Source organism: Mesoplodon densirostris, chromosome 10, assembly GCF_025265405.1.
Source record: "Mesoplodon densirostris isolate mMesDen1 chromosome 10, mMesDen1 primary haplotype, whole genome shotgun sequence".
Lineage (NCBI taxonomy): Eukaryota > Metazoa > Chordata > Mammalia > Artiodactyla > Ziphiidae > Mesoplodon > Mesoplodon densirostris.
The window spans coordinates 40,798,202-40,810,834 of NC_082670.1; the positions used below are offsets into that span (position 1 = coordinate 40,798,202).

Consider the following 12,633-nt stretch of genomic DNA (forward strand, 5'->3'; position numbering starts at 1 on the left):
AGGGGGAGAGAGTGGGGTCATGGGGTCAGGAGCCTTGGTGGTGCTGGGGGGGAAGCCTGGAGGTCAGAGCAGAGGAAAGAGGAGCATGGGTGGGAAGTGAGCAGAACTGGGGGAGAACGAGGGGTTAAGGGGGCAGGAGGGAGGTCCTAAAGGTTGGCTGGTGAGAGAGAGGGAGAGCAGCCGGGAGCTGGAGAGGCCAGTCAGGAGTGAGGACCACAGGGAGAGGCAGGCCAAAGGCGGCGGCTAAGGCTTCAACACCGAGCGAAGGAAGGGAGAGCTTACAGGGCAGGGGGCTTTCAGGATCTGAGGAGTCGGGAAGAGGAGGCCCAGCAGTGGCTGTCAAGGAGTGATGGGGATTGGGTGGCCCAGAGGACAGCAGTGACGAGTACCCCAAGTCCCCAGGGCACCAGCCGGAGCCTGGGGACACTAGCACTCCTACTGCCCTGGGCTCTGTTCTAGCAAACTGCAGCCTCTGGCCCTCCTGTCCCGAGAGGAGCTCAGAGGAGGCCAAACTCCCTGACTCACACAGGGGCGGCCCAGCAGGGGCAGGGGTCCAGGAACTTGGTGGGGTCTGAGGTTCTGGTAGGAGGTCCTGAAACGCAAACAGAAGTGGGAAAGGCAAGGTGGGGAGGCACAGCAGGGGAGCGGGGCTGACACTGCCGGGAGTGACAAAGGCGCAGACGATGGGATGAAAATGGGGTCGCTTGGGGGCTGCCGGGAGCAGCCAGTGGGCAAACGGAGAACAATGGGAGAGACGGATGGAGATGGGGCTGGGGTGGCTGGTGCAGTGACTGCACGAAGGACAGTGGGATGGATGGGGATGGGACACGGAGAAGATAAATGACATTGTAATTTCCACCTGAGCGTCGAGCAGCCTCTTCTTGGGTTCGGGCAGCGGCTCAGCCATGGCGGGGTGCTCCCGGCGCAGCTCCTCCTCCACCAGCATCAGCCTGAAGGGACGGGCTTCAGTGGGGTTAGTGGCGGGCACAGGCGCGGAGCCTGCCTGGGAGCTCACGATCCCGGGGAACCCCACAGCTCTCTGGAAAAGCCTTGGGCATCCTTCTCCCCCGCGCTCAGAATCCCTCCATTGTTCTGACTCCAAAAGACGCCCTGTCATTCACCTTCCTTTCAGGGACGCTCGCATCTCCCTGCTAAAGACCATCTCCCTGCTAAGGACGGGTTTCTGTGCCTCAGAGACCCCCTACCTACCACCAGGCACCCCGGCCCTCCACGCTCCCACTCAGGACAGTGCCGTCCCTCAGACCCTGTGGCTGAAGACCTGGCTTCTCCATCCCCCACCCCACCTCACCGAAACTAGGCCATCTCCAGGGCAGCCCCTAGACACCCCTCGCCCAAGAGGGGTCTCTACAGTCATCATTCCCGGACTCTCCCTGCCTTCGGTGAAGATTCTCAAGGTGACTTCTCATAAAGGATTATCAAAGCAGTGGTTTTCAAAAAGGTTTCCAGTCAAACCTTTTTCTTCTAATTAATCTTACTCAAAAATACATTTAGAATGGGTGGCTCTGGTTGGAGTGGGGGTCCTACCCAGTTCTCAAGCTAACTGATCCCCTTGTTGAGACACCTCTTTGGAGCCCAGGGCTTGACAGAGCATAGGCTAAAACAAGCGTCATTTACTTTCTGATGGAGTACCTTTCCACGGCTGCAGAGGAGGGTGGGCCCAGGATGGGATGGTCAGGGGCTACTATGGCCAAGGGACCCCTGCTTAGACTTGGGGTGAACATCACAGGCTGAGTTGAGAATAACCAGTGGGGAGTCCCAGGCTAGGCCAGGTCCAGACACAGAGAGATGGTTGGACAGTAAGAGGTACATTTTCCAAGGGCTTCAGAAGTTACTCTACTAGGAGAGAGATCAGGGTTTAGTAAAGGGACATTTAATGCACTAAGCGGGAGGTTTCTCTCATCTGGTGATGACGGAGTGGGTGGCATCCCTGGGAGGAGGGTGGTGGGCTTTCCTCCTGGTGTCCTGCGTTGGGGGATGGGGGATGGTGGTTGGGGGCTGGGGGGAGCTCGCTGGCCCTCTTCAGCCTCAGGCTCTCCCTTGCCACTCCTCCCCGGGCCGCCCCTCACCTGCCAATGATGCTCTTGATCTGTGAGTCCTTCTCTGCCTGCTGCTGCCTTAGCCTCTTCTCGCTCTGTTCCAGCCGGGCCTGATACTGCATCAGGATTTTGCTGGTCTGTTCTTCCTGGGACAGCAGCCTCCGCTCATACTCTTCCAGCTTCCGGTTGGACATGTGCAGCCGCTCCTTCAGCGAGTGGATCTCCTCCTCATACTCCTTCACCTGCCCGCCGGGCACACGACCCCGCACTGTGAGGGGGACTGTGCCTGACCCCACCACCCAGCCTCTACCCTTGACTGCCAAGCACAGCCGCCGTGTGGTGAGGGAGACCCCACCAGCCTCCTCCAGCCCTTCTCTGTCTGTTGGTCATACACACACACACAACTGGCCTTTAAGAAGGCCCTTCCGTGGGGCTGAGGCTCCCTCAAGATGGAGCAAAATGGTGGACTCCCCCACCCTAGAGGTACACACATGCCCTCACATGTGCATCTGGACACGGAGGACCCATACAGGAGCCCGGACAGACTCACTGACACACGTGGAATGCATTTTGGCCTCAGCTTGTTACATGGTGCTGGAAATAATTTATTATAAGGCCTGAAGATATTCTCTTAGCTCAGGTCCATCTACATCAATCCCAACATTTTCCTTTGGTCAGAGACCACTTCTCCCCAAAAGCCTCTCTGCTTCCCCAAGTTGCAGTCATGTATTCTGTATATATAATCTAACGCTGTAGCTACCCTCTTCTTCAGGGTCCTCGCAGCAACGGCTCCCAAGGAACTTTCTGCTAAGTGTGTGAAGGCCAGAGCTCCTGCTGACTTTTGCTTGGGACCACCACCAGCTGAGAGTCTGAACAGTCTTTCCACACGTGGGCCAATACACACCACCCTCCCCCTGACCACCAACCCTCTGTCACCGAGGCCTACGGGACAGTGACTGGGTAAGCCATGCATGGGTCCTGGTACGACCATTCTGCCCCTCGCCCAACGTACAGCTCCCACTGCTAGTGAAGTAATTTCCCCTTTCCTGAGAACTCACAGGAGCCAGGGCTTCAACATGTTCTCCCCGGGGAAGAACACGGCGGCAGCCTAATATAGAGCATGCTTTTCCCCAGCCAGTCTATGATGTGTGTAACCCAAAATAACGGAGTTGAAACGGGTTTTTCAACGGACTGTATCTGGCCTTCCCGGACAGACTGAGGGCTTCTCAGGAGAAGACATCAGGGTCTTTGTCCTTTTTTTTTTTATCGTAACTACCTGACCACAGATGTTGCCCTTGGAAGGGACTAGAAGCCTGCCCTGTGGGTAAAGGGTAAGATGGGGTTTGGGGCAGGGAGGGCCCTGCGTACCCTATCCAGCCGGCTCTCGTCCATGGACTTCGAGTATTCCTTGAGCTTGTACTCTTCCCGCTCGATGTGGGCGCTCTCGATGTCAGCTGACAGATGAGGCATGTTGGAGACCCAGGCCACCGTCCGCTCGGAGGCCGGCATCGTGGGGTTCAGTGTGGATGGCGTCTGAGAATGCTGGGGCAGGGAGAGGTGGGGGCAGGAGGAGAGAGGGAAGGTGGGAGGAGGCGGAGTGCTTTTAGAGGGAGGGAGCACTGCCCAAAGAGACGAGGGTCCCCTTCCTGTCCCCCGCACTAGATGAGAGTCCCCAGCCTGTCCCCTGCGCTAGCACCCATCACCTCGTGAAAGCTATATTAGTTATTCATCATATCTCCCCTCAGGAGCCCCATGAGGGCAGGGAGTTTTGTCTGTCGTTCACTGCCAAGTGCACAGTGCCTAGAACAGCACGTGGCGCAAAGCAAGCCCTCTACGAACATTTGTTTAATGAATGAAAGGAAGTGAGAAAATTGTAACTTCAAACCACAGACTCTACCACCCCCCCAACCCGTTTCCTTCTTCCCTCCCTGCTCTTCACCCCTCCGGCCTTCCTCCCACCCCCACCTACCTGCTTGGTGATGGAGGGCTTGAGCCCCCCACCCCCTCCGCCGCCGCTGCCCCCGCTGCCCCCAATGCTGCCCTCTTTGCTGAGGCTCTGCTGCCGCGGACGGGCAGGGCCATAACTTGGCTCCGGCGACTGCAACAGGTTCCCGCTGGACGGACGGGGTTTCTGGGCAGCGCTGACTGTCAACTGCTGAGACTTGCCCCTCTGCAACGGAGGCGGCTGGCCCCCGCCACCCCCACCGCTGCCCCCACCGCCGCTCCCACCTCCAGGGCCTGGGGGAACGGGCCTCTGGGGACCAATGGTGATCTGGGGAGGAGACAGCATGTGCTGCAGGTTGTCCTGGAGTGAGAGCTGCCGACGGGTGAAGTCAGTGCCAGAGGGTCCAAACTCATCACTGTAGCTGTGGCTGTGGAGGATGGAAGCAGCGGGGGGCTTGGGGACCCCTGAGGAGAGGTCCTCGCTCTTGCTATAGCCATGGAATGGGGCGAAGGTGTCCCCTGGGGGCTCTCCACCTCGGTGGTGGTGATGGTGGTGATGGTGGTGATGGGAGGAGGGAGGACCGTGGCCTCCGCCCCCTCCATGGCCCCCTGGGGGGCCTGGCCCATCAGCAGCCATGTGGAAGAGAGGATTCTGGAAGGAGAGGGGTATGCGCAGTTGCTGGGCAGGGACACCGTCCGTGGTGACGCCCATCTGGCTGAGACGCATGCCGGCTGCCGTGATGGATGAGCCACTCCCCTGGGAGAGGCGGCCAGGAGGCGCGGGCCGCAGCCCCAAGGCCGCAGTCAGGGAGGCCTGGCTCGAGTGCAGCAGGTCTCCGACGGCTGCCAGGTTGGACACACTGCTGCTGTTGAGGCGGCCACCAGGCCCGTCACCCTGCAGGTCCAGCATGGAGACGCTCTTGTTGACACTCAGCATCTTCTGCTCCGGTTCTGTGATGTCCGAGCTGCTCGTGCAGTACGCGGGTGAGGACCGGGCCAGGGGTGGGCGGCTGACATAGAACAGGTCTTTCCCCCCACCAGGCGGCGGTGGGGGGGGCTTTTCCTTGGTTGGGGAGGGGAGGCGAGCCATGTCCATAGAGCTGCAGGAAGGGAAGCGGGCACACGAGTGGGAGGTAAGACCCAGACTACTGGCAGTAGAGCCTCTGTGGTCCAGCATAGGCCTGGGGTGAAGAGTGGGACCCGCAGGGAAGGGCTGAGAGCTGACGTCTGCAGCTCGGGAGAGGGCAGGCAGGCTGGGGGGATGGGAGGGGATGTGAAGGAAATAGGATGGGACAGGGCCCCTCCGGGAAGGGAGGGAGGCCTGGAGAAGGGGAGATGGGGCAGCAGGAGGAGGCATGAGGGGCAGGTCTGGGCAGATGTGGAGGAGATGAGGGCGCATGGAGGAGAAGAGGAGCGGAGGGAGGTGATGGCCACTGGAGTCGGGGTTGGCGGGGGAGGGGAGAGCCCCTCACCTGTTGAGGCCTCGAGCCATGAAGGACTGAAGGTCGATGGAGCTGGAGAGAGATGGGAAGAGGGACGAGCACAGACAGAGAGAAGGAGAGAGGCAGGTGGAAGTTGGGGATGTGTGGAAGGAGAGGCGGGGATGGTGGGATGGGGATGGTATCATGGAGGGAGAGATGCGGGCAGAGGAACGAGCAGGATGGTCATCAGAACGACGAGCGGCAGCTGCGGCTCTGTGCGCCGCCCAGCCTGGAGGCTGTGGTGGGGAGGCTCTGCGGGGGGGGGGGGTCCAGGGGCTACTGCTCTAGTGCTGAATCGGGGCAAGGTCTGAGGGGTCCTGGTGGCGGGGCTGGGGACGGTGCTGCTTTACCAACTAATACAGAGCTATCTGAACGTTCTGACACCAGGTGGCTAGTCCAAGTGTACGGGCTGAACCCCAGCTCTGAGCAGGGAGAAAGACCTCCTAGGCTTACGCCAGGCTGGAGCTGGCGGAATCTCAGCACGTTTTGGCGGGGGCTCTACATTCCTTGCTCCCTCTGGCTTGCAGCTAACTACTGACTGGACCTGTCTCCTTACCGTTTTCTCTGAGAAAACGCTTCTCTTTCCTTTCTTTCAAGCCCTCGAGAAAGGCACATGGGGCCCAGCGGAGTGTATCCAGGACAGAAGCATAAGGGCGCCTAGGGCACAGGCCTGGGGTCCTGGGAGCTCACCTGTTGAGGTCCCGCATCACGTAGCCCTGCATCTCGGCCGAAGGGCCCCGCAGCACCACAGGCTGAGGCCGGGGCCGCTCGCTCTGACGGCTCGGCTGCCGTTGGATGTTGGGGTTCCTCAGAGCTGTGCTGATGTCGTTGAGGAGCCGGGGCAGTGGGCCCAGCTTCAGGAGGGCTTCCTGGAATAGGGAGGCTATTACCCGGGGGCTAAGAGCCCAGCTTTAAGGGGGTCTCAGAGAGTTCAGGTAGAAGGAGTCTGAGCTGGGGAAGTGGCATTGGAAGTGGCAGTGACGTGTCTGGGGACAGGAGGCGGGAAGAATCTGCGCAGGGGGTGGTCTCAGGGCCACAGGAGCCTCTGGTGACCTGAGGACGGGCCAAGGGGCCTATGCTCACCTTGCTGAGCTGGGGCAGCACCTCCCAGAGCAGGGCGTGCAGCGTGGAGAGCTCTCGGCCCAGGTCGATGTAACCCTCAAAGCTACTGCTATTGGTCAGTGTGTCCAGGTTGGAGATCTCGTACAGGAACTGCTGCATGGAACCCCACTCCAGCTCCAGAAACTCGTTCATGAAGCCCAGAAAGTCCTCCTTTGAGGTAAACCTGGCCAAAGCATCCAGAAGGTACAGGTCACACCCAGAAGGCCTCCAACCCACGCCTGTCTCTAGGGACTCGGGAGACCCTTCCTGCCCACTCCAGCCCCGTCTGACACCCAGCCTGAGGCTTCCCTCACTTGGAAAAGTTGGCCAGGTTCTGGATGACCTTGGCGATGAGGGTGAGGGTTCGCGAGGTCTGCTCATCTGGGTACTCCTGCATGAGCCCAAAGAGACTGGGTGACATGATGGCCGGGCAGAGGAAGCGCAGGAAGAGCGAGGCGCTGATCAGCCGGTCTGCGATGTCCTCCCGGCCCCTCTCTGCGCAGCGCAGCCGCCAAGATGCAAACACCTCCTTCAGCTCCCTCGGGAACACGCTGAGGGGACGGGGTGGGGAGACAGAGAGAGAGAGAGAGAAAGAGAGAGACCGGGACTGAGCCCCAGAGACCCTCAGCTTCCACGGAACATGCTGAGGGGGGTGGAAGGAGGTGAGGGTGTGGAACCCTCACAGAGGTGAGAGCGACAGGGAGGGAGGGAGGGAGTGCAGGAGGAGGACAGGAGGCTGCTGGAGGAAGAGGGCTATGGCAGAGGGGACAGAGGGGACAGACAGGATAGGGAGAGAGAATGGAGGGGAGAGGAGGTGAGGGGAGAAGAACACGCGGGAGAGAGACAGGCGCAAGTGTGAGAGAGACAAGGAGAGGAGGAGAAGAAAGACACCAGGGAGAGACAGAAATGGGAGAGAGATGGAGGGTCACTCGAGGTACAGGGAGCTCGGACCCCCCAACTCTTCTGGATTCCAGGGAAATGGGGATGGAGGTGTCCCAGGCATGATCCCCAGTCCCTGGAATGGCTCAGAGCTCACTCTCCCCACCTCCCTGGTCCTCCTCTTCAATGTCCCATTGACACCTTAAACTCTAACTGGTGTAAAGTGGAGCTCAGCATCGCCCCCCACACCTCCAACCGCCACTGGGCTCCCCCTCCTGACTCCCCAGTTCTGTCAGTGAGGCCACCGGTCTCCCAACCACCAGCCTCATGGCCTTGGGAGTCGTCCTTGCTCCCCACAGACATGCCCCCTCCTTTCCACTTAGCCGATGACTCCTGTTGATCCTTTCCGCAGAGGGTCCTTACAGTAGCCCCTTTCTACTTTTCCTGCTACCATCCTGACTCAGGCTATGATTTCCATGCCTGAACCATTAACAACCGTCCCCAACTAGCCTGGACTTCATTCTCCCTACTCCAGCCACCCACCACACCCACCTCCATCTAAGAATTAACCTTCTCAATCATGATACTGCTTGGCATCCCATGACCTACCAATGAGCTCCAACTCCTTTACCTGGCAGCGGAGGCCTTCAGATTCTAACTCTCCTCGCCCTGTCCAGACACGTCTCCCATCACTCTCCACTGTGAGCCACACGCTCCACTAAACTACCTCTGCCTGCTGTCCCAGGACCTCTCACCTTCACGTGTGGGCCTGTTCCACAGCCTTCTCCCGAAACGTCTTCTCAGCCCACCATATCTATACATCAGAACCTGACCCAGTCTTCCAAGCACAGCCCTGGGGGCACCTCCTCCATGAAGACTTCCCTGCTTATCTCAGTCAAAGATCTGCCTTCTCTGACCTTATGTTGCATTGTGGAGGCAAGGGGAGGGGGTACCCTCACTTGGAACTTAACACATACTGTACCGTTCTGTGGCTTTCTGCATATCTAATCTGTCCCTACTCATTCTGGTGCAGGTCCTCTGAGGGCAGGGGCCAAGCCTCATGGCTCTCTGTCTGCTCTACAGCACCAAGCACAATGCTTTGCCCATAACTGGTTCTCAGTCCTCTTTGAAGATGGACAGATGGATGAAGAGATGAACACACGACTCCCCCAACCCTGGCCCCCCAACCCAGGGTTCCCAGTCTCACCAATGGGAGTTGACCACCTTGCACAGGGCCAACTCACAGCACATCCGCAGGTTGGCCTGGTGCTCTGCCAGACTGGACGCCGTGCACTTGATGGGGTCCACCTCACAGTTCTCCTCAGATTCATAGAGAGCACGGATGAATTCCCCTGTGGAGGTGGGGGCACAGTGGAGGACGGTCACACTTTCGAAGGGCAGGGACAGGGGCTGCCAGGGTTTGGGGAATCTTGGAATCAGGTTGGAGGGGACTCTGGGCCCAGACGCATCAAGCTGAGGCAGGGTGGACTTGGGGTCTGGAGTAGCTACATTTAGGGCTGGGGTGGGCATCTGGCAGGTTTGGGAAGAACACCTGTGGGTGGGCCATACCGATGGCATCCTTGAGGTATTTCTGACCAATCAGTCTCATGTACTCTTCTATGGCTTTAGTGGCGAGTGTGTTCTCGCGGAATATGAGGTGCTCCCGTTCCATGAACCGGTCCACCTCGGACATGGCCATGTCTGAAAGGAAGTCCTGGGGGCCAGGAAAAGCCAAGGGTCAGCCTCTGTCCAACCCAAGCTGATGAAGACAGATGTGCCCTACCCTTACTATCCCCGTGAGTGTGCACTCCCAGGTCACCTTGTCCTGAGGGCCCAGTACTCACCTTGGCCTTGCCCGTACTCTGCAGGATGTGAACCAGCGCGCTGGCGACCTCCTCCTTGCCCTTGACATTCAGGGCGGGCTCCAACACCGCACACAGCATCCGATAATGGTTGGTGACGTACTCTGCAAACTCCTTATACAGCTCCATGGGCAGGATGCTCATTGTCTGGTAACGCGCTTTCAGCCGCACAGCCGGGCAACCTCCTTTGCCCTTGCCCCCTGAGCCACCCGAGCCCCCTCCCCCTCCCGAGCCCCCCATACCCCCGGAGCCCCCACTGCCTGTCGGCAGGGTCACGGGGTACCACTGCTCTGTGAAGTGGCGCCCAGCCAGGGTGGCCACAGGCACAGTCACCAGGCCGACATAGCCCGCCTTGTCCTTCTTGCGCTTTTTGTCTGAGTCACGGTACAGGTGCAGCCGCAGGGCCCGGACGGCTGGCAGGTTGTTGAATTCGAAGTGCTCGCCCCAGAAGACGGTGTCCCCCGAGGCCGAGCGGGGCTTGGAGGTGGTGCGTGCATACAGCATATCATCCAGGCAGAGCTCGCAATAGTACCGCTTCTTGGGGGGCAGTTCCCGCGCCTCTATGATCCACAGCTTCAACACGTTGTCCACCCGGCGGCTGTTGTCCTGGCAGGGTAGGGCGGGCGCGGCAGATGAAGGGGAAGGGACAGAGAGACAGAGACATCAAAAGAGGAGAGACGGTGAAAAAGCCAGACAGTCTCCCCGACACCAGCAATCACGGGGCTGAGAAGGCGTGTGCGGGATTAAACCGTGTCACCCCGGAATTCATATCTTATAGTCACATTAAGTGACTATAGTCACTTGAGACGTGGTCGTACTGGATGAGGGTGGACCCTAAATCCAATGACTGGGGTCTATATGGAGAGGGAGACTTGGAGACCAGAGACACACTGAGGGGAGATGACCACATGAAGATGGAGGCAGAAAGTGCAGAGATGCAGCAAGAAGTCAAGGGATGCCTGAGACTGCCGGCAACCACCAGAAGGTATGAAGGGACAAGGGAGAATTCTTCCTAGAGCTTCCGAGGGAGCAAGGCCCTGCCGACAGCTTGATTTTTGACTTCCAATCTCCTGAACTGTCAGAGAGTAAATTTCTGTTGTGCTAAGCAGTCCAGAGAGTGGTAATTTGTTACAGCAGCCGCAGGAAACTGATACAGAGGGAGCTCATACATCAGATGACAGAATTCGTACCGAGAAAAGATTTTAAAAGCTAGAATAATAAACCCAAACTATTAAGGTGGAATTTGAACAGGAGAACTGAGGAGTCCTTCAAAGACAATCGAAAGGTAATTGCAAAAAATGCATAAATGCAGCAGCTGAGACTACATAGGTAGTGTGAAAAGGGCCTGGAGGATGACAATTGACCAGTGAGGCTCAGGTGATGCCACAGTGTGAAAAAAGCCCGGTGTTTGTACTCTGCATGGGGCAGATCACACCCAGCATTTTGGGTCTAGTTTTTAAGAAGGACATCGACAAACAAGGGTTCCCACAGAGGAGGCCACGAGGACTGTGAGCTCACTGGAAACTGGGAAACAGAGAACAGCTCACGGAACTGGGAGCATTTCTCCTGGGAAGAACACAAACTCAGAATTTTTGAGCCAGAGGGACCTTATAGATTATGTAGTTCAACCCCATTCCTACCATACAGAGAGGAAACCAAGGTCTAAAGACTCATCTACCTGACAAATCTATGTGTCCTGCAGAAACACTGCAAGCAGGGGCCTGGCGCCCACCTGTCAGGGTGTTAGTGGGACATCCCTGCTTGCAGGGAAGATGCACCAGAGGACTCCCAGAGCCCCATCAGTTCCATAAGTCTATGATTTTTATGGTAGGGAAACATCATAAGGTAGAAAGAAAGGAAAAAGAAATGAGGGACTCAGAGGAAAATGGGGTCCCCTCCTCCTCGGTCCCCTTCTCCCCTAGGCCCCCAGTTTCCCCTGCAGCTTGACCTTTGCCTTGCCCATGCTGTCTGTGTACCCGGTACTCCCAATACCTTGTTGGGTTTTACCGCCCGCTGTAGATTCTCGATCCATTTGTCCCTTTCGGCCGCAGAACGACAGGCAAAACATTTTGTTCCTGATGATGTTGTTACCTAGAGTGGGTTGTGGAGGTCAGTTGGGGCTCTAGAGGGGTGATGACTCCCAAGGACTGAGAGTCCACCACCATCTCTTCCTCCCTGGCCTATCCTCCTTTCTCTCAGCCCCAGAGGCTTCTGTTTCCTTGACGTCCCCACCTCTGCCGCTTTCTCCAGGACTCTCTGCCCTCCCCCTCCGTGACCCCTGCCCTTTGGCCCTCCCCAGCCCCCTACACCCAGTACCTCAAAACAGAACTCCTGGCCCAGGATGGAGCTGTGCACTGGCTTGATAATGGAATCTTCATCCAGGTTGAGCTCCAAGGCCTCGGCCGCACTGCTAGGACTCAGCAAGGACTCGTGAGAGTGCGACTCCTTAAAGCTCTGCATCAGCCGGGCCCTGGCAGGCGGGGGTCCAGGAGGGAGAGTCAGGGCCCCACTCTGCTTACACATACACAGGCCTGCATCGCCAACCTGGCTCTAGGATGGAGACCTGGGGAAAGGGGCTCCTAAACCCACTTCCCACATGGACACAGACACAGACAGAAGGAAACCCAGCCTATCCCCAGGGAAGGACATGAAGGATGTGAGAGAAATGAGAACCCTTTAAGAAATCCCCTCCCCTCAATCCACCACCTAATGGGTTGTGAGGACTGGGGACACCTAGAAATATCTCAACCCAGAAAGGGACCATTGAAGAAAAAAAAAGAACAGGTGGGCCTTGGACACTTCTAGGTGGGACTTCTATGTGACACCTCCCCCGCCAAAACCACAGCTTCAATATAAGGGGAAAAAGGTGGGAGTAAAGAACCAGAAGTACAGGGGCTTCCCTGGTGGCGCAGTGGTTAAGAATCCGCCTGCCAACGCGGGGGACACGGGTTGGAGCCCTGGTCCAGGAAGATCCCACATGCTGCGGAGCAACTAAGCCTGTGTGCCACAACTACTGAGCCCGCGCTCTAGAGCCCGTGAGCCACAACAACTGAGACCATGTGCCACAACTACTGAGCCTGTGCTCTAGAGCCTGTGCTCTGCAACAGAGAAGCCACCGCAATGAGAAGCCGGCACACCGCAATGAAGAGCAGCCCCCACTCTCCGCAACTAGAGAAAGCCCATGCACTGCAATGGGGATCCAGTGTAGCCAAAAATAAATAAATAAAATAAATAAATTTAAAAAAGAAAGAAGCAGAAGTTCAAAGATGTTGCTCTGGGCCTTGGCACACAGGTAGTGCCTAAAAAGCA

The 12,633-nt window shown here is 57.8% G+C and overlaps 1 protein-coding gene across 8 annotated transcripts in view; it reads right to left on the bottom strand.

Annotated features, from left to right (window-relative positions):
* SYNGAP1 (synaptic Ras GTPase activating protein 1) overlaps positions 1 to 12,633 on the bottom strand; it is a 30,392-nt gene that overhangs the window by 3,577 nt on the left and 14,182 nt on the right. For 3 of the 8 annotated variants that reach the window (XR_009533552.1, XM_060109702.1, XM_060109704.1), the window contains exons 6-18: positions 11,641 to 11,794; positions 11,317 to 11,415; positions 9,307 to 9,930; positions 9,032 to 9,176; positions 8,670 to 8,814; positions 6,898 to 7,134; positions 6,566 to 6,767; positions 6,173 to 6,351; positions 5,474 to 5,515; positions 4,027 to 5,101; positions 3,426 to 3,599; positions 2,088 to 2,299; positions 860 to 950 (exon numbers count right to left, since the gene is read on the bottom strand). Coding sequence is in view for 7 of the 8 variants with exons in the window: in XM_060109702.1 (XP_059965685.1) it covers positions 860 to 950; positions 2,088 to 2,299; positions 3,426 to 3,599; positions 4,027 to 5,101; positions 5,474 to 5,515; positions 6,173 to 6,351; positions 6,566 to 6,767; positions 6,898 to 7,134; positions 8,670 to 8,814; positions 9,032 to 9,176; positions 9,307 to 9,930; positions 11,317 to 11,415; positions 11,641 to 11,794 (3,379 nt within the window). In the remaining variant the exon portion in view is untranslated. Of the gene's footprint in view, positions 1 to 7; positions 593 to 859; positions 964 to 2,087; positions 2,300 to 3,425; positions 3,600 to 4,026; positions 5,102 to 5,473; positions 5,516 to 6,172; positions 6,352 to 6,565; positions 6,768 to 6,897; positions 7,135 to 8,669; positions 8,815 to 9,031; positions 9,177 to 9,306; positions 9,931 to 11,316; positions 11,416 to 11,640; positions 11,795 to 12,633 lie in introns of those variants that run through there. The other 5 variants (XM_060109706.1, XM_060109705.1, XM_060109700.1 and 2 more) reach the window with 4 other exon arrangements.